Below are 21,004 nucleotides of genomic sequence, written 5' to 3' on the forward strand. Positions count from 1 at the left end.
TAAAAAATTATTCATTTCAGCATTTCAGCCACCACCTCCCATCAGTAACACAGCAGGATCTAAACGCGTTACCCACGATTGCGGGAGCCAAAATGTTTAACTAGATAATTTTAAGCCGCTCTGAGGGTTCTTTTTTTTTACCCAGCCACACATTTATTTACTTATCTAAGCCAGGAGTTAGTAGCCTTAAGACAGGAAAGTAAACCCCAGAAAGTCAAAAGCAGGACTCCCAAATTTTTAAAGTATGGGCAGGGCTGGCTTTTTAAAGAGGTGTCAGGGTGCAGATTGGGGAGGGGGGCAGAAACCTCCCACGCAGCCAGATGACTTTACCCAAGAAGAGTTGGTTTTTATACCTGATTTTCTCTACCTTTAAGGAGTCTCAAACCGGCTTCCCTTCCTCTCTCTACAACAGGCACCTTGTGAAGTAGGTGGGGCTGAGAGAGTCTGGAGAGAACTGTGACTGGCCCAAGGTCACCCAGCTGGCTTCATGTGGAGGAGTGGGGAAAACCAACCCAGTTCACCAGATTAGAGTCCGCCGCTCCTAACCACTATACCATGCTGGCTCTCAAGGAAAAAAAAGACAATCCTCCTTACCTCCAGCGTGGAGAGCCAGCATGGTGTAGTGGTTAAGAGCGGTGGTTTGGAGCGGTGGAGTTTGATCTGGAGAACCGGATTTGATTCCCCACTCCTCCACATGAGCAGCGGAGGCTAATCTGGTGAACTGGATTTGTTTACCCACTCCTACACATGAAGCCAGCTGGGTGACCTTGGGCTAGTCACACTCTCTCAGCCCCACCTACCTCACAGGGTGTCTGTTGTGGGGAGGGGAAGGAGATTGTAAGCCGGTTTGATTCTTCCTTAAGTGGTAGAGAAAGTCGGCATGTAAAAACCAACTCTTCCTCTTCTTACTCACAATCATCCCATCCCCACTATTTAAAAAGTGTACCACACTGCACAAGCCAGTTCTCACATTTTCACAATTTCCTTCTTCTCATTAGTGTCCAGCCCACTCCCCTCAGCTGCCTGTTGCCAGGACAATGCAAACAATGGCTGAAGTCCCACGAGCAGAAATATCACAAGGGCTCAGGAAGCTCTCTAGCGTGGGGACCTTTCCACTAAGAGGAATATGTGGAAGGACATGGACGGAGCTCAGGTGTGATGATCTGTCTAAGGGCACTTTCACACATGCCGAATAATGCACTTTCAATCAGCTTTCAATGCACTTTGCAGCTGGATTTTACTGTGTGAAATGGCAAAATTTACTTGCAAACGATCATTAAATTGTATTGAAAATGGATTAAAAGGGCATTATTCAGGATGTGTGAAAGCGCCCAGTGTTATCTGACCTTCTACTGGGATTCCACCAGCATCTGTCACAACCTTGTAGCCCTCATAACCTTCAACCCCACTGCACAGATGTGTGTTTACCATGGGCAGATCAGAGCCTTCATCACCTCGATCTGGATTGTCCAGGGCTTCCACGGCTTCCTTAACACAATTTTCCAGTCCTTCCAAGCGATTCTCAAAATCTTCTAGCTGCAAAAGACTAATCTGAGGGAAGGAACGGGCAGGTGTTAAGACTGAGCATTCACAACCAAACTGTAGCCATAGAAATGATGAATTCAATGGGCAAGGACAAAGTGCAGTTAACATGGGATTCACAGGTGCATGATGGCTACTGACCAGTCACAACAGGATGCAGGATTAGTTTGTCCAATCCATCAGGGCTGCTTCTTTGATATATCATATTCTATACAGTGTCTATTCAGACATTTATAGCTCTTATGATCCCAAGAATCCTAGCATAAATCTATATCTATGTTTCTAGCATGGTGGTGGAAAGTGCTGTCAAATCGCAGCCGACTTATGGCGACCCTGTAGTGTTTTCAAGGCCAGAGATGAGCAGAGGTGGTTTGCCATTGCCTTCCTCTGAATAGCGACCCTGGTATTCCTTGGTGGCCTCCCATCCAAGTACTGACCAGGGCCAACCCTGTTTAGGGGAGGGGCTGTGGCTCAGTGGCAGAGCATCTGCTTGGAATGCAGAAGGTCCCAGGTTCAATCCCCAGCAACTCCAGTTAAAGGGCAAGTAAAAAAAAAAGGTAAAGGTCCCCTGTGCAAACACTGGGTCATTTCTGACCCATGGGGTGACGTCACATCCCGACGTTTACGAGGCAGACTTTTTGTTTAAGGGGTGGTTTGCCAGTGCCTTCCCCAGTCATCTTCCCTTTACCCCCAACAAGCTGGGTACAAGCTGAGACCCTGGAGAGCCGCTGCTGGTCTGAGTAGACAATACTGACTTTGATGGACCAAGGGTCTGATTCAGTATAAGGCATAGGCTTACCAGGTCCCCCCTTTCCTCCTGTGGTATGTTTTTGGGGCGGAGGTGACGTGAGATTGCGAGCAACCACACCGACATGATCGCATCACTTCTGGTATACACCTGGAAGGGCTGCATCACAAGGGGCCTTTACCACTCAAACTAGGAGTTTGAGTGGTAAATGGGCCCTTGCGATGCAGCGCTTCTGGGTGTGAACCGGAAGTGACGTGGCGCTGCAGGCAGGCGCGCATGCACGCATTGCCCGCCGACCCTCAGCTGGTCGGCGGGCAGCCAGGTGGATTGGTGGGGTTTGCCTGCCATCACCTGGCACTTGGCAACCCTAATAAGGCAACTTCATGTGTTCATGAGGTTCCGAGAACTGATGATATTGGACTAGCCTGGGCCATCCAGGACAGGGTGTTTCTAGTGTGAGTGTAAAGTGCCATCAAGTCGCAGCTGACTTATGGCAACCCAGCAGTGTTTTCAAAAAGGTAAAGGTCCCCTGTGCAAGCACTGGGTCATTCCTGACCCATGGGGTGACATCACATCCCGACGTTTACTAGGCAGACTTTGTTTTACGGGGTGGTTTGCCTGTGCCTTCCCCAGTCGTCTTCCCTTTACCCCCAGAAAGCTGGGTACTCAATTTACCGACCTCGGAAGGATGGAAGGCTGAGTCAACCTTGAGCCGGCTACCTGAAACCGACTTCCGTCGGGATCGAACTCAGGTCGTGAGCAGAGCTTTTGACTGCAGTACTGCAGCTTAACACTCTGTGCCATAGGGTTTTCAAGGCAAGAGACTAATAGAGGTGGTTTGCCGTTGCCTTCCTCTGAATAGCGACCCTGGTATTCTATACATGGTTGCAAAGCCAGGGCTGAAAGTCCCATTAATTACAATGGAAAACATTTAAGTACATACAAGCTTATGTCTGCAGATGAAAAGTGCTCGTTTGGCTTGGCTTATGCAAGTGCTGTATTATTATTTTTAAGGTGGCATATCATTAGCAATTTAAGGGAGTAAAAAAAGAGATGTAAAGTCCATCTAAAAATAACTCCCAAATTCAGCAGGGCACATTTTAAAAACTCTCTGTTTCTACAGTCCATTAAGCTCTCTCCAAAACCATCTCAGTTCTTTGCACATTTTGAGTGCAGAATGGGTGCAGCGGGCTCACAAACTGAGAATCTGCTCCTGCCATGTTCATAACAGCATGTCAGTGAGGATGCCCAATTTGAAACTAAAACACGCAGCTGAAAACTGTGGGCCCCTTGCATTTACGCTGCTTTGGGTGCTGCCTTCAGTGCTAAATGCAGAATCTAAATGCATTTTTTAAATCGGGGCATTTTCCCAAGTCAAAAGCCTTTTCAGATTTTGTGAGCCTGAAATGAACTGAACGAAACAGAAGGAAGAAGAGTTTAGTTTAGTTTATTGTTGTTACGGTCGTAGACCAGCACAGAAGAAAGAAGAAGAGTTGGTTTATATATGCCGACTTTCTCTACCACTTAAGGCAGAATCAAACCGGCTTACAATCTCCTTCCCTTCCCCTCCCCACAACAGACACCCTGTGAGGCAGGTGGGGCTGAGAGAGTGTGGCTAGCCACGGTCACCCAGCTGGCTTTGTGTGGGGTGGGGAAACAAATCCAGTTCACCAGATTAGCCTCCTCCGCTCATGTGGAGGAGTGGGGAATCAAACCCGGTTCTCCAGATCAGACTCCACCGCTCCAAACCACCGCTCTTAACCACTACACCACACTGGCTGGGTTTGGGAACTGGGTTTGTTTCCCCACTCCTCCGCATGAAGCCAGCTGGGTGACCCTGGGCTAGTCACAGTTATCTTTGAGCTCTCTCAGCCTCACCTACCTCACAGGGTGTCTGTTGTGGGGAGGGGAGGGGAAGGGAAGGTGATTGTAAGTCGATTTGATTCGTCCTTTAGAGAAAATCGGCATATAAAAACCAACTCTTCTTCTTCTTTTAGGCAACATGAAAAAAAATCTTCCAAGGAGTACCCTATGACTCAATAAAAGAAGCTATGGTCTTCAGTTTGCAAAACCTGAGCTGGGCTGTTAATAATGGGACATTGTGGAGGTAATTAATTCATAGGGTCACCATACGTCAGAAGCAATTTGAAAGCACGTAACGCACACGTGCACGCACGTGAGTACCTGAAACTCGTTCACTTTCATCTGCAACATCTGTTCTGAACAGGAGATCCTTTGAGGTGGCTGGAGCTTCTCCGGAAGAAAGGACAGTGCTGTAGGCTCAGCAGCCTGAGTTATCTTCTCTGCCAGCTCAGAAGCCTGGTGAAAACGTCCTTTGATGTTTTGAAGGCCAAACTGCAGTTTCTAGAAAGACGGGAAAGCATATCAGAGCAGATGAAGGACGGGTCCCGGAGTTAGGGCGCCAGCCTTAGGTTGATAACTAGGAGAGTCCAGAGGTGGCTGCATTTTGACTGACCATTTGCCTGTGCCTGCTCTCTGTCCCGGGCTGTTTCCCTGCCATGTGGACAGCCAGCTGGTGCAGACGAGATGCCAACAGTGCAGGTTTCTCCCAGACTGCTTCTAGGAATCTATTTCTAGAGGGGGAACTTCTTTGACATCTAAAGCAGGACTATAGAAGGAACTGTCTTGTTCTAAGGTGCCTATTGGTCATTCTATAACTTCTTCACAATGGGAAGGGGCATCCTAAGCAGGTCTACTTGGAAGTAAGTCCCATTTTATTCAGCGGGGCTTACTCTCAGGAAGGTTGTTCTTTGGAGTGCAGTCAATGGGCTGGAACGAGCCAACATTTCTGCCCCTAATCAAGGGCCACCTAGACGCGGAAGCAAAGAGATCCATAAACTGATCTTTTGCTTACAAAACAAAATTAATAGCAGCTGCAGAGGCCCCCATGGTGGATTGTGCTTGCAACACAGGGGGATTGGTGGTGGGGGGTAATGGATAGAGTGGTGTCCCAGGATTCTGGGAGACCCGGATTTGAATCCTCACTGGGTGACTGGGTGACATTGGGCCTCTCCCAAACTCTCAGCCTGGCAGAGGGCCCGTGTTGTGGGAGAGTGCAGGAGTGGAGAACGACATTCTAAGCCCCCTTTGACTCCTAGCTGGGGAGAAAAGTCGGATATAAATAAATAAATGCATGAAATGCAATGCATTTTCCCTATCTCATAGAAACACAGAGCGGGAAGGGACCTCTAGAGTCATCTAGTCCAACCCCCTGCACAATGCAGGAAAATTCCCAACTACCTCCCCCACCCTCACTCCCCCAGTGATAGGGTTGCCAACCTCCAGGTAGTAGCTGGAGCTCTCCTGCTGTTACAACTGATCTCCAGCAGATAGAGATCTGTTCACCTGGAGAAAATGGCTGCTCTGGCAATTGGACTCTATGGCATTGATGTCCCTCCCCTCCTCAAATCCCGCCCACCTCAGGCTCCGCCCCCAAAATCTCCAGGTATTTCCCAACTTAGAGCTGGCAACCCTACCCAGTGACCCCTGCTCTATGCCCAGAGAAACACAAAAACCTGGCCTGGAGGAAAATTCCTTCCTGGTCTCATTTACCTTCCTCTCCATCCTGTTAGGTTCACCTTAGGGGAAACCCTTTCAGGACATGTATGCACCCTACCCCACATGAGCAAACAGCAGATCAGTCAGCAATCAGGACTTCCCACGTCTGCCATTAACACTTGAAAGAACTGTAGGAATTCCTTTTCAGATTTCCAGCTGTGCTCTGTAAGGAAGAAAGGCTTCGCAAACACTCTAAATGCCAGGAGACAGTCTGCTGGAGGAGGCTGAAGCTGGTTCCCAGTTCCCAAATTGTTCCCAGTTGGCACAAGAACCTGACTTTGGACCAGGACCCAGCATGCGCCCACTCGGAGGGCACAGTCTCCTGAACAAGGAGGTGTATGATATGTGGTGGTCCAAACTTTCTTTTGGGGTGCTGAGCTTTTAAATTGTCCTCAATATATTGTCGAAGGCTTTCACGGTCAGAGTTCATTGGTTCTTGCAGGTTATCTGGGCTGTGTGACCGTGGTCTTGGTATTTTCTTTCCTGACGTTTCGCCAGCAGCTGTGGCAGGCATCTTCAGAGGAGTAACACTGAAGGACAGTGTCTCTCAGTGTCAAGTGTGTAGGAAGAGTAATATATAGTCAGAAAGGGGTTGGGTTTGAGCTGAATCATTGTCCTGCAAAAAGTATCAAAGGTAATGTGCTAATGTATCAAAGGTAATGTACAGGACAATGATTAGCACATTACCTTTGATACTTTTTGCAGGACAATGATTCAGCTCAAACCCAACCCCTTTCTGACTATATATTACTCTTCCTACACACTTGACACTGAGAGACACTGTCCTTCAGTGTTACTCCTCTGAAGATGCCTGCCACAGCTGTTGGCGAAACGTCAGGAAAGAAAATACCAAGACCACGGTCACACAGCCCGGATAACTACAAGAACCAATGTCCTCAATATCATTCAGGAACTAGGAAATGTGAATAAGGAACTGGGAACCAACTTCAGCCTCCTCCCAGCCAGGGTGTTTGCATGATTCTTCCAGGGATGCAAAGCCTGCTGAACTAACTTCCTTTGACTTCCTGCTGGCAGGTGATCGACAATACAAAGAGACCCGCAGGCTGCCTACTTTTCTCTTTTTCTGGGAAAAAAGAAGTGTGGTGGAAGGAGGGAGGGAGAGGAGCATCTCCTCTCAAATGTACGATTTATTACTATTTCCACTTAGCAGTAAATGCAAAAAAACCCTGTAACATCTGAGATGTTAATGGGCACAAAGTGAGAATAAAATGCTGATCTACCACCATTAAGAACAAATTCTGCCTACCCGACTAAATGCATGTCTGGCTTCCTCACCCCCTTTTTCTGTGCACAGCTGTGCTCTTAAGGCCAAACGAACCCGCTACTTTAAAGTGATCCATTTTAATTTCTCCCCATTATGTTTTCACATGGAGTTTATTAATGCCACGAATCTATCAGCTCGCCGAGGCAGAGCGTTTTTACCATCAGCCCTCGATCCCCCCTAAAAAAAATTGTTAGTACAGAAAACGGTTTGAGACTTAAAAGCATGTCAAATGCCCAAACCAGCTCCTGAGTGTCATCCGCAACTGGAAAGGGTAAGAAATACCTCCCCGACCATTAGGGTGGTTATTGGTATTTTTTCTTCCCTTCTCTACAAAGAAGGAAGGACGATCTGTCTCTTCTCCGCAGATATCGGGAAGCGGTTATTACTAGCGGGTGATTTTTAATAGACGCTTTGTGTCCTGCCAAATCATTCTGCCTGTTCTTTGTCGGCCAGAGAGCTGGAATGGCTTTGTACAAAAAAACCTCCGCTGGTTCCAAAGAAAGCAGAAGCAGCTCCATCTCTTAGCTCCCAGCGAACTGGTGCTGCTGGTTCTTTTTATTTGGGGAGGATCCCGGAAGAAAAATCTGCAATGTTTCCCTTGCGAATAGTTTCAGAGGGTAGCCATGATGGTCTACAGTGGAACAGCTACTGTGGTTAGCAGGATAGGCAGGCCTGAATGCTGTCGCAGTGAGGTAGCCGTGTGAAGTCTATTGTCCTTTATTCCTTGGAAGCTCCTTGGTCCATTGACCTTGAGCAGCATAATTTTAAATCTAATGTTTGGGAGATATAAGGACTGAAATAAATCTTGCCACTGACAATGCAGCCTTGGGATCCCTGTCACTGATTAAAAAAGGCATTATGTCAGACACAGAGGCCTTAGATTTATATATTAAAAGGGGAGAGATATAATATGATCGGAGTTCCTCATAAAAGTGGCATTCCAAAAGGGCATGAGCTAATGAATCAATAGAGCCAGGGGATATGATAACCATCTTCAAGTACTTGAACGGCTGTCATATAGGATGGTGCCGAGTTGTTTTCTGTTGCCCCAGAAGGTCGGACCAGAACCAGCGGGTTGAAATTAAATCAGAAGAGTTTCCATCTAGACATTAGGAACAATTTTCTAACAGTGTCAGGTTGTTATCTCGGTTTAGATGTTTCCTTTCGTTTCTCTGCTGAACCCTCCAGACTCAAGGACGGCTACACATACCAAAGCCTGGGAACGCCACTCCTGGGAAATAATGCTCTGTTTATGCTTTGTAATCTCCCGCCGTTTCTCTGCCTTATATTTCCAAATAACGGGCAAGACAAGCCATAGCTGTCATCTTGCTTTTCATGCACTGTATTGCCTATTTGACCAGTAAAGCCATCTGCTTGGAATCTGATTGTCTCTGTGGTGATTTCTGGTTCGATGGGTCAAGAGCTGACATTATGACAGCTATCTCTTCTCCATCGATTCTTTAGTCAGGCTGGAGCCCTGGAGGGTTCGCCTGCCACTCGGATGGGAGCTAGGAGGGCGCTCTCCGAGTGAACCGTGACAACTGCTTCCTGGAACCCTGGAGTCCTCCTCGGAGGATCCTACTCTCCTACGGGACATAGTAGCTGAACGCTTTAGAACTAATTCTGAGGTTTGCCGCTTGAGTGGACTTATCCAGACGCAGTGGCAATCTCTAGGGAGAGTTCCCTGGATGTTAACGTCGGAGGATACTAATGCTGGTTTAGACCTCCAGGATTTTGATCAGTTGCTGGATGATGCCCAGCTGGCAACTGAGGACTTACAAATACTAACCGGTTTATTGGATAAGCTTATTGCCCGTGAGACTCTCTCATCCACGGCTCTAAGGCGTCCTGTCGCCTTGGGGGAAGGTACCATGGCGGGAGCCGCACCGGCAGGTTTTTCTTTGGTACCCAATGCAGCTGACTGTCAAACTGAAGCCAAGAGGATCGCTATCCAGACAGCCCTCCTCTTTGCGGATTGTACAAAGGATACCACGATAGCCACCTTGGCTCAACGTTTGACCCCGACGTTCGGGGCCGATGCACCCGCGGTCGCGGTCCGAGTGCAACCATTGTTAGGTGGGGAGCCCGACCCCCTACTCACGCTCCTGGAAACGGAACTTTTACCGCACATTACCGCAGCTGCCGCTCTGAGACTTGAAAACGCACAGGCTCTCGCGGATAGGGAAGCTGCCGAAGCGGCTAAGGCGGAAGCCGAGGCTCAAGCCGCAAGGGACAAAGAGCAGCAGTTGGCTGCGGATCGGGCGCGGACAGGCGGCCGCCCCAAAGACTCCGGACGGAGCGGTCCTCCATTGGGTCTGTCGTTTTCCCCGGTATTTGCCCCGTCGCGCACGACCCAACGCGCCGCCACGCAGAACGACGCCAAGACTCCGAGGAGTCTGAGGAAGAGGACTTGTATGGGGACAGTTCTCGATGGGCCACAAGTTTTCGTACAAGCAAACCTCATCGTACAGGTGGCCCGGGTGAGGACGTTCACCTGTTACGAGCTCAGAATCGGGAGCTATCTGGCCGTGTAGATCAACTCCAGGAGCTAATGGAACGCTTGCTTCAGGACAACAGGCAGTTACAGCAGGCCCTGACAACCCCGGCACAACCCGTTCCACAGGGGGCCGCAGTACCGGTTCAGCAGGGAGTGCCAGCCCAGCCACCCGCTAATGTGCCTGTTCAACCCCTGGTTCCCGGAGGTCCCGTTTTACCTGCACCCAGGGCACCCGTGCAACCGGGCCAACCCATGCCCGGTCCTTGGAAACAACTAAAATTGAAAACTACTTACGATGGATCTCTCGAAACCCTGCCCTGTTTCTTGCATCAGGTAGACAGCTATATGCGAGAACAAGGACAGTTCTTTCCTACAGAGGACAGCCGGGTTCGCTATGTGGCTTCCCTTTTGACAGGTAAAGCAGCCGACTGGATGGTCCTCCAGTTCGACACCCGATCCCGCTCTATCCGTTCCCTCAACAATTTCATGACTGCCTTACGGAGGAGGTTTGAGGATCCCTTTCTGGGGGAACGAGCCAAAGCGGAGCTTCTACAACTAAGACAAGGCTCTACTCCAGTTCGAGAGTTTGCCGATGAATTCCAGAGACTAGCAAGTAGAATTGTGGGCTGGCCCGAAGCCACCTTAATTCACCATTTCAGGGAAGCCTTACACCCTGACATTCTGAACTGGTCGTATATGCGGGGTGATCCCGACACCCTCGAGGATTGGATTCTATTAGCCGAGGAGGTGGAAAGCCGCCGGCGCTTTATTTCCCTTGTCCGCCAAAGAAACAAGGAGAAAAGCGTCCAAAAACCCCAGCCCAAGGCACCGCTCCCCAATCCACGGAAGCCCACACGTCCACCCCAGGATCGCGAAACACGGTTTCAAAGAGGAGCTTGCCTCACTTGTGGGGAACTGGGCCACTTTGCGGCAGTCTGCCCACATCGCCCTGAACTCTTTCGCCCCAGCATGGCAGCCCGAGCTCGAGGACGACCTCAACGCAGAGGCACCGCAGCCACCCGCAGCGCAGCGCCGGGAAGACCCACACCCTCTGCACTTCACGTTGAGGACTCATCTAACCTTCCTACATCGAATGACCCCGCCGGGTCCCGGATTACAAATGCCCCATTGGGGGACAACTCTCCTTCTTCTGACGAAGAGAACCCATGGAATCCTCCAGCTTTGAACCTGGAAACCCCCCTTGATTTGTCAAAAAACGGCTCCGGTCTGTGGTGAGTGGAGCGTCTCCACAGACCCCTGCAGAATCTCCTGCTAAACCGAAAGCTCCCACCAAGGTGAAGGAAGTGGAAACCACAGTTTATGTGGACGCAGTTTTACAACACTATGAAGGTGGTCCCCAACTACCTGTCAAGGCACTCATTGACTCCGGTTGCGGTCGCACTCTAATCAATGAGGCCACATTTGCAGCACTCAAAGTCAAGTCCGAGGCTTTACCAGCCCCCGTCCAATTTGCCCAAATGGACGGAAGCCATTTCAAGGGGGGCCCAGTTGATCATCGCACTACAGGGGTGGCGATGGGTATTGGCTCCCACTGGGAGCAAATAGACTTTACCATAGCCCCTATCCGATTTGAAGTGGTCCTGGGAATTAACTGGATTAAAGGTCATAGTCCCAGTATAGACTGGGAGATGAACACTATCTCCTTTGCCAACCCCAAATGCGATCAGCACCGACAGCAAGTTGTGGTGCTGTCTCCACCCGCTCCAGCATTAACCTCCGATGTCCCATCACCGCCGTCCCTACCTGATGTATACCAGGACTTTGCGGATGTCTTTAACATTAAAGAATGTGATGCCTTACCCCCCCACCGGGCCACTGACTGTGCAATTGAGGTGGTGAAGGACTGCACATTAACCAAGAGTAAGATTTACCCTATGAGCGCTTCTGAGCGCACTGTACTACGGGACTTTTTGGACAAAAACCTTGCCAGAGGGTTCATTCGCCCATCGAATGCTCCCAACTCAGCCCCCGCATTTTTCGTCCGAAAAAAGGAGGGCGACCTGCGCCTGTGCATCGACTTCCGAAAGCTCAATGCAGTTACCCAAGCCAACGCCTACCCTATACCGCTGATTTCAGATATTTTGGGACAATTGCAGGAGGGACGTATATTCTCCAAATTGGACTTAGTAGAAGCCTACTACCGCGTCCGTATCCGCGAGGGAGACTAACCCCTCACTGCCTTCTCTAGCTGTTTTGGAATGTTTGAATTCCTTGTGATGCCTTTCGGATTAAAAGGAGCCCCGGGGGTCTTCATGCAACTCATCAACGAAATCCTCCACGATTTACTGTACCGCGGGGTGGTAGTTTATTTAGATGACATTCTTATTTATTCAAAAACCATGGATGAACATGTCGCTCTGGTCCGAGAAGTTCTGCAGCGCCTGCGTAGTCACCAACTCTTTGCAAAGTTGGCTAAATGCGAATTTCATCAGAGCAAAATAACGTTCTTGGGATATATAATCTCCCACCATGGCCTTAGCATGGACCCGGCCAAGGTCCAATCCGTCCTCGATTGGACCCCTCCCTCCAACCGCAAACAAGTACAACAGTTTCTAGGTTTTGCTAATTTCTATCGAGGGTTCATCCCTAACTTCGCCCAAGTAGCGCTGCCCATCACCGACCTGCTGAAAACGAAGGTTAAAGGAAGCTCGGCTACGTTACCCTCCGCTAAGATACTGTGGACTGATCAATGCCAGGCCGCTTTTGTAGCCCTCAAACGCCTTTTGACTTCGGAGACCATGCTACGGCACCCAGACCCGAATCAAATGTTCATTGTGCAAGTCGATGCCTCCGACGTGGCTATGGGAGGGGCCCTTCTCCAAAGAGGACCAGATGGTCTCCTTCACCCCTGCGCTTACTTCTCAAAGAAGTTTGCGCACTCCCAATTGAACTGGCCCATTTGGGAGAAAGAAGCATCAGCCGTTCACCATGCACTTACTCTGTGGCGACAATTCCTGGAGGGGTCTAAAGTAGCCTTTGAAGTCTGGACCGACCACAAAAATCTAGCTGCCCTCACGGGGACCCATAAATTGTCCGCGAAACAACAGTGTTGGGCGGATTTCTTTGCTCAGTTTCGTTTTGTCCTGAAGCATGTCCCTGGAAAACAAAACGTTCTCGCGGATGCTCTCTCCAGACTGCCTCAATACCCGGTGAAACTCGATCGGCCAACAGACTCTTTATTTACGCCCGCGCAAAGAGAAGCCCTACCCGTGCTGGCTGTACAAACCCGATCCCAAACACTGCCCCCACAATGGAAGCACGCAGTAACTACCGCACCAACTCCTCCGACCCAACCGGCCACCAAACCGCCTGCAGTCAGTGCACCGCCGCACGTAAGCGCTTCCCCCTCGTCGACCCCCATATCTGCTCCTGCTTCCGCCGTAAAAAAGGGGGATTCCCGTCTCCGAGTCTTTCTTAAATTCCCTTCGGGCACAATGCCTTATGGAACGCTCTGCTCAAACCCTGTCTCCCGATGTAATCGAACAAGGAGGTTGCTGGTACAAAGACTCGAAATTATACGTGCCCAAAACGCTCCGAAAAGAAGTCTTACATTTGGCTCATGGAGTAAAAACAGCTGGACACTTTGGGTTCCTAAAGACCCTTCACCTGTTGCGCAGACAGTTCTGGTGGGGGGAATGCGTTCTGACATTGACTCTTTTATTCGCAGCTGTCCTGTTTGCGCCACGGTCAAACGATCTCAAGGCAAACCCCCAGGACTACTGCAACCACTTGAAATACCCAGCAAACCCTGGGAAGTGATTGCTATGGATTTTATGACGGATCTCCCTCTCAGCGGGGGAAAAACTGTGTTATGGGTTATCACTGACTTATTTTCTAAGCAAATACATTTGGTTCCGTGTGCGGGGATCCCCTCCGCTCAGAAGTTGGCCCGCCTCTTCGTGTCACATGTCTTTAGACTACATTAGTTTCCGCGCAAGATAATCTGCGACCGCGGAAGTAGTTTTGTTGCTAAGTTTTGGAAAGCTTTTCTCAAATTGGTGGGGGTGGAGCAAGGGTTGTCTAGTGCATACCATCCCCAAACGGATGGTCAAACCGAACGTGTCAATGCTGTACTCGAATGTTATTTGCGCTGTTATGTCAATTACCACCAAGATGACTGGGTGGAACTGTTGCCTTTTGCAGAATATGCCTACAATAATGCTGTACATCAGTCCACAGGTTTCAGCCCGTTTTATGCGGTGTATGGACAGGACTTTGGTCCTATCACCCGGTAGAAGGATCAGAGAGGGAGGGGGATGCCGACATTGCCTCTTGGGCACACACCCTCCGTACAACATGGCCCTGGCTGATTAGCAACCTGGACCGAGCCAAGCGCAAATACAAGGCGCAGGCTGACAAGCATCGTTCCCCCAGTAGGGACCTGCAAGTGGGTGACCTGGTATACCTTTCCACCAAGAACCTGCGCTCCACCCGTCCTTGCCATAAGCTCAGTGCTAAATACATTGGCCCATTTCCCATCACCCGCCTCATAAATCCTGTTACGGTGGAACTGTCTCTCCCCAAAACTCTGAGGCGTGTGCACCCCGTTTTCCATGTCAGCCTTCTAAAGCCCCATGTTGCTTCCCCACAATGGCACCCGGAGCTGCCTCCTGAACAACCCATAATGGTGGGGGGGGGGGAAGAACATTTCGAAGTCTCCAAAATCCTGGATTCCCGCATACACCATGGGGCCTTGCAATACCTGATCCGCTGGAAACACTTCCCCCCTGCCTATGACGAGTGGGTTCGCGCACGGGATGTCTCCGCCCCCAAACTCGTCAACGCCTTTCACAATACCTACCCGGACAGACCAGCCCCCTTGCCAGATGGGAGGGGGACTTAAGGGGAGCAGGATGTCAGGTTGTTATCTCGGTTTAGATGTTTCCTTTCGTTTCTCTGCTGAACCCTCCAGACTCAAGGACGGCTACACATACCAAAGCCTGGGAACGCCACTCCTGGGAAATAATGCTCTGTTTATGCTTTGTAATCTCCCGCCGTTTCTCTGCCTTATATTTCCAAATAACGGGCAAGACAAGCCATAGCTGTCATCTTGCTTTTCATGCACTGTATTGCCTATTTGACCAGTAAAGCCATCTGCTTGGAATCTGATTGTCTCTGTGGTGATTTCTGGTTCGATGGGTCAAGAGCTGACAAACAGTTAGAGCTGTTCCTCAGTGGAGCAGCCTTCCTTAGGAGGTGGTAAGTGCTCCTTCCTTGGAGGGTTTTAAGCAGAGGCTAGATGGCCATCTGTCAGCAATGCTGATTCTATTACCTTAGGCAGTTCATGAGAGGGAGGGCACCTTGGCCATCTTCTGGGCATGGAGTAGGGGGTCACTGGGGGTGTGTGGGGGAGGTAGTTGTGAATTTCCTGCATTGTGCAGGAGGTTGGACTGGATGACCCTGGTGGTCCCTTCCAACTCTATGATTCTATGAGAAGAGCAAGGATAAAGTCTATTGTAGCAAAACAAAACAGAGGTCCAGTGGCATCTTAAAGACTAACAACATTAATTGTTCCTCTCAAAAAAAATTTTGCCTTTAAGGTCCCACTGGACTTGTCTTTTCTAATGAATGCCGTTGACTTACTTTGATATCCTGTGACTTCTGGCTCAGGAAGTCCATCGTGCCACTAGCAGGGATGGCGGCCGCCAAAAGGGAAGTGCTCTGCTCATCGTGTTTGTCCAGCTTGGCCATTGCCTCGGCGTGCAAGCTGGTGTACGATTCCCAGAGGTCTAAAGAAGTTCGGGCTTTCTGCAGCTGATCTGCGATGTCCTCGTTGATCAGCACCCACCTGTCAAACAGAACCAGGGTGATCAGAGTTGGACTAGGACGAGAAGAAGAAGAGGAGTTGGTTTTTATATGCCGACTTTCTCTACCACTTATGGGAGAATCAAACTGGCTTACAATCGCCTTCCCTTCCCATCCCCACAACAGACATTCTGTGAGGTAGGTGGGGCTGAAAGAGCTCTACGAGAGCTGTGACTAGCCCAAGGTCACCCAGCTGGCTTCATGTGGAGGAGTGGGGAATCAAACCCGCTTCTCCAGATCAGAGTCCATTGCTCCAAACCACCGCTTCTAAACACTACACCACGAGGAGGATTGGGGGTTCAAATGTCTACTCTGTCAGGAAGCTCACTGGGTTACCTTGGGCCAGTCATTCTCTCTTGGCCTCACCTCCCTTGCAGAGTTGTTGTGAAGCTACAAGGGAAGAGGGAGGGAAGAGAACCATGTACACCAAGGGCGTCAAACATAAGGCCCGGGGGCCAGATCCGGCCCCTGGAGAGCTCTTATCCAGCCTGTGAGCCAGCCGAGGCAGCCACCCCTCCAGTCCCGATCTGGGCTGGCAAAGCACGGCCCGGCCCGAACAAGTGATATTTATGTTACATCTGGCCTTCGTAACAATTGAGTTCGACACCAAACAGAAGCCCTGCTGTGCAAGAGCTCCATGTGGCCCCACCCAGTTTCTAAAAATGCTTGGTAGGTACCAGGAAAGGGTGCTGGTAGCATCCACGGGCACTATGTTGGGGACCCTTGGTGTAACACATACACACAAGCACACATTTATTGTACCTTGTGTGTGCCTCCTTGTATTTCTGGTCGATAAGATCCGAACACGAGGGATCGCAAAGCTTCATCAGATTACCACCAGCCACATGGAGTCTGGTCCAGATTTCTTCACCGCCCTCCGCGTTATCTTGAAGAGACTGTGAAAAGAAATGCCACGTGGTGTGTTAGGACCGCATCTCTATGGACCAACTCCTGTGCCAGCTCAGATTCTGTCAGCAAGGGCCTCTACCTGGCAGGCCCTGCCACATCTCGGGGAGGTCCTGTGTCTTTGTGGCACTGGTCTTATGGAGCAGTCTGCTAGAGTAGATGTAGAGGGCACCATCACTGGCAGCTTATTTTGCAGGCACTTGTAGATACCTGTCATGACCCAACCTGGGCTCAGCGACAATGAGAACTTGGCAAAGGACTCGGAGAAGAAAAGGAGGAGGAGGAGGAGGGTTGGTTTTTATATGCCGACTTTCTCTACCACTTAAGGGAGAGTCAAACTGGCTTAGAACCACCTTCCCTTCCCCTCCCCACAACAGACACCCTGTGAGGTAGGTGAGGCTGAGAGAGCTCTAAGAGAGCAGTGACTAGCCCAAGGTCACCCAGCTGCCTTCCTGTGTAGGAGTGGGGAAACCAATCCAGTCCACCAGATTAGCTTCCGCCGCTCATGTGGAAGCGTGGGGAATCAAACCCGGTTCTCCAGATCAGACTCCACTGCTCCAAGCCACCGCTCTTAACCACTACACCACGCTGGCTCTTAAAGGGTGACACTGACAACAGACGACCAGCAGGGAGAGCAAGCGCAGGCACCCTCCCGGAGGTGCAGCCAGCAGTGGGCTCAGAGGCGCCCCAGCTTCTCTGATTTCCCTGACTTCGGACTGTTGGACTTTGCTTCCGGACATTTCTGTGGCTTCATTACCCTCGAGACTGAGAGAGGCGCTGTAACATGACACCAGCTAACGGGCAGGCAGCCAGAACAATACCTTTGGGTTCAGTTTTTATTTATTTTTTTAGATTGTTTCTTTCTAACTGTGAAAGGGGACTCGAACGTAGGACAAGGTGGGCTACACTCACTCTCCTGGCTTTCCACCAACAATGCAAACCAGAATGATTCAAGAGGTCCTTTTGCAAAGGACTGTGGTTCAGAAAGACGCTTGGGGTTAGGGACTGTAGACTACATTTTTATTTTTCTTTCCCCCTGTTCTCAGACCAAGGTCTTGAACAATAAAACTGAAATGAGACCCATCTCTAAAAACACCTCTCTTCGTCTCTTCTCTGCAGCCTCCCTGACTAAAATATAGCCAAAGCATGGGCAAGTGGAATAAATGAATATTCATCTACTTAGCCCCTCCCTTTGTTGTCTTCCTTATGTCAAATTTTTGAATGAAAGTTTCTTGAGGGAGAGGCAAGTGATCTGCTTGTGATACGTGCTGCACCATGCCCACTGGTTGTACTACGTAACAATAAAAACAGAATTTGCAACCCGGTCCTATCCATTCGTATTCTGAAACAATCTGCACTTATTTCAATTGAACTACCATTGGTAATTGATCACAAGATTTCAGTCTTGGTCAAATGTATAGAGCGGGGTGTCAAACCTATTTGTTACGAGGGCCGGGTATGACCTAAATGTCACTTAGTCGGGCCGGACCATGCCTCGCCAGCCCAGACTGGGAGCAGGGGGGCGGTCTGCCTCGGCAGGTGAGCACATTGCAGGCTTGCCAGCCCAGATCAGGAGGGGGGTGGGGGGTGGCTGCCACGGGGGCTTGCGGGCCACATAATATTTGACACCCCTGGTAGAGGGCCTCAGGGAAAGGGCTGTGGCTTGCTGGCAGAGCATCTCCTTGGTGTGCAGAAGGGGCCAGGTGCATGGTGTGTGCCTTTGTGAGACGTACCTGGAGGCTTTCCACCTGGCTTTTCAAGGTCTCCAGCGTAGTCACAGGAGGCTTGCTGCACTCTGTGCAATAGAGAGCTCTTGCAAGGGCAAGCTTGACTTCATCCCAGGCGTCCTCGTAAAGTCTCCACTGCTCTAACACCGTCTGGGTGGAGGCCTTCAGCACAGCAACCTGCAAACGAAACGAGTCACACTCAGCAGCGCCACTTTTACTCTGCAGAGCACACTTCGGCAATTACCGAGCAGGGCATTTTGTACCAGCCACCCCCTTTGTTTTTAAAAATTATTTTAGCACTCCCTTTCTAATGCATGCTGCATAAAAGCCTTTGCCAATTTAACCAGTTAATCTAACTGATTTCTCAGGCGACGGTACATGCTTCAAACCATCCATTAAAAAAACCCTGCACATGAGAGAGAAACATCAAAACTATTTTCATTATCAACTTAATTCAAGGCCGAGGTCTCGCAGCGCTGGCGGAATGCGTCCCTGGATCACCTGAGTCGAGGACGATTTACAGAAATAATACCCTGGCTTACTATATGTTGACAATGTCCACAGGCAAAAATAACAGTCAAAGAATCTCCTGAAGTGCTTTAAATTGCGAAAGAAAGCAAGAAAGCAAGAAAGCAAGAAAGCAAGCAAGAAAGAAAAAGAAAGAAAGAAAAAGAAAGAAAGAAAGAAAAAGAAAGAAAGAAAGAAAGAAAGAAAGAAAGAAAGAAAGAAAGAAAGAAAGAAAGAAAGAAAGAAAGAAAGAAAGAAAGAAAGAAAGAAAGAAAGAAAGATGAGAGGGAGCTCTTGTTGTAGGAATGCTTAAAATCCCTATAACTTGGGTAGGGTGTCCTATTAAAATTTGGCAGAACCTCTGACACCAAAACCATGCCTTTGATCCCATCTAGAATTTCTATGGGGTAGGGGAATTTACACCAATTCCACTTCCCGTGGGAGACCTTGGATTCCCCTAAGATATTCCATGGGTGTCCTCCGTCCTCTAAGGGCAGTGCTTTTGGGAGGTGTTTAGGGCTGCAAAACCTGCCCGTTCCTCCCCAGACCCTGAGGAAATTCTAGGCCAGATCCAAGCCTGTAACACTTGATAAATTGCTGGATTTGGTGGTCGGAGACCTGGATTCAAGTCTCAGGCTTACCATCAAAGAATTGCACAAGCTTGGGTGAGCTACCACTTGATCTGATTCCCACCATCTGCAGAGTGGCAATGACTCTCTAATGTTATTGGGGAAATTCTGCCCCCACCCCGCGGACGCACACAAACCATGGTTCCACCCTCAAGTCAGTTCAGGGAGCTCTGGGCCAAACTAGGAAGAGGCACCTTCTGGAAGAGCATCAGCCTCACTTCTCCCTTTCCTGGGAGGCGGAAAGGACCGCTGTGAGGAGGGAATCAGAAAGATCCACATCTTTCAAAGCTTTCTGCTGATCGATTGCTGGAGTTAGCCCAATATCTCTTAGAGGCAGCCCAAAAACAATGAGTAAACCTGGTTAACAACTCTGGTCATCTGTTGATCCAGTTCACTGATTCTTGACGCTGCTGCCTCAGGAATTTCCGCACAGTCACCTAAAGCTTGTTTCAGCTGATCCATATCCTCCGATTTAGTGGCTAACTGGTTTTCTAGCGTCTGGGAACAAAAGGGGCAGGGGCTTAGAGAGGAGTAAATCTATGCAGTACCTTACTGTAAAATACCTAGATTTTAACGATCCCAAGAAGCACCAAGTAATGTGTGTGTTAAGTGCTGTCAAGTCGCTTCCAACTCATGGCGACCCTATGAATCAAAGTCCTCCAAAATGTCCTATCTTTGACAGCCTTGCTCAGGTCTTGCAAATTAAGGGCCGTGGCTTCCTTTACTGAGTCAATCCATCTCTTGTTGGGTCTTCCTCTTTTCCTAGCATGACTGTTTTTTTCCAGTGACTCTGGTCTTTCTCATGACGTGACCAAAGTACGACAGCCTCGGTTTAGTCATTTTAGCTTCTAGGGTCAGTTCAGCTTGATTTGATCTAGAACTCACTGATTTGTACAATATAGCAAATTATCTGTGCTGTTATGAAACATGATCAAGGAAGCTGAGATATCCAAACACTGGAATGACTAGACTCCTTTGGCCCGGGTTGCCATCCCACAGGTAGGGCCTAGAGACCTCCTGGAATTACAACTGATCTCCAGGCTACAGAAAACAGTTCACCTGGAGAAAATGGCGGCGTTGGCATTATACCCCACAGGGTTTAAGGCAGAGGTTTTTCACATCACCTACTGCCTAGTCCTTTGAACCTGAAATGCTGGGGATTGACCCTGGGAGGTTCTGCCAGGCCAAGCAGATGCTCTACCACTGAGCCACAGCCCCTCCCAAGCATTTCAAGGCAGGAGAAACAAACCCATGTGGTTATCGGTATGCTTCGGTTATAGATTGCTCATTAGTAGGTCTTTGTCTTATTGCCCTTGTGGGTGTGGGGGGTACCATTCCCGCAATTCCTTGCCTTTTATCTAGACAACCAATCACCACTCATCCTGCAAAAGTAACTTAAAACACATAATTAAACATATAGATCAGGGGTCCCCAACGTGGTGCCTGTGGGGACCTTTTCTGGCACCCGCCAAGTGTTTTTAGGAAGTGGGCAGGGCCAGATAGGGCTTTTTCCCCAGCAAGGCCTCTGATTGACTACTGGAGATTTGATGGGCTGTGCAGATTTTTAAAAATGTTGCTTTGACAGCAGCTGCCACCACAGCACAAAGATCTGCACTGTGTTACTGAAGTTAAGATGTGGCAACCATTTTGTGGCTGGCTCCGCCTCCTGTGGCAGCCATTTTGTGGCAGCCATTTTGTTGCTGAGCCCGTCGTGCCGTGCCAGAATTCCAAATGTGCCTGAAGGTTCAAGAAGGTTGG

General features: G+C 49.5%; 1 protein-coding gene across 1 annotated transcript in view; it reads right to left on the minus strand.

Moving 5' to 3' along the window:
- Positions 1–21,004, minus strand: part of SYNE2 (spectrin repeat containing nuclear envelope protein 2) — a 222,887-nt gene that overhangs the window by 45,263 nt on the left and 156,620 nt on the right. Inside the window, exons 78-83 of the mRNA XM_056851222.1 lie at positions 19,604–19,744; positions 18,117–18,287; positions 16,240–16,373; positions 15,256–15,460; positions 4,475–4,654; positions 1,429–1,551 (exon numbers count right to left, since the gene is read on the minus strand). Coding sequence (XP_056707200.1) covers positions 1,429–1,551; positions 4,475–4,654; positions 15,256–15,460; positions 16,240–16,373; positions 18,117–18,287; positions 19,604–19,744 — 954 coding nt within the window. The remainder of the gene's footprint in view (positions 1–1,428; positions 1,552–4,474; positions 4,655–15,255; positions 15,461–16,239; positions 16,374–18,116; positions 18,288–19,603; positions 19,745–21,004) is intronic.

This window comes from Euleptes europaea, chromosome 6 (assembly GCF_029931775.1).
Source record: "Euleptes europaea isolate rEulEur1 chromosome 6, rEulEur1.hap1, whole genome shotgun sequence".
Classification (NCBI taxonomy): domain Eukaryota; kingdom Metazoa; phylum Chordata; class Lepidosauria; order Squamata; family Sphaerodactylidae; genus Euleptes; species Euleptes europaea.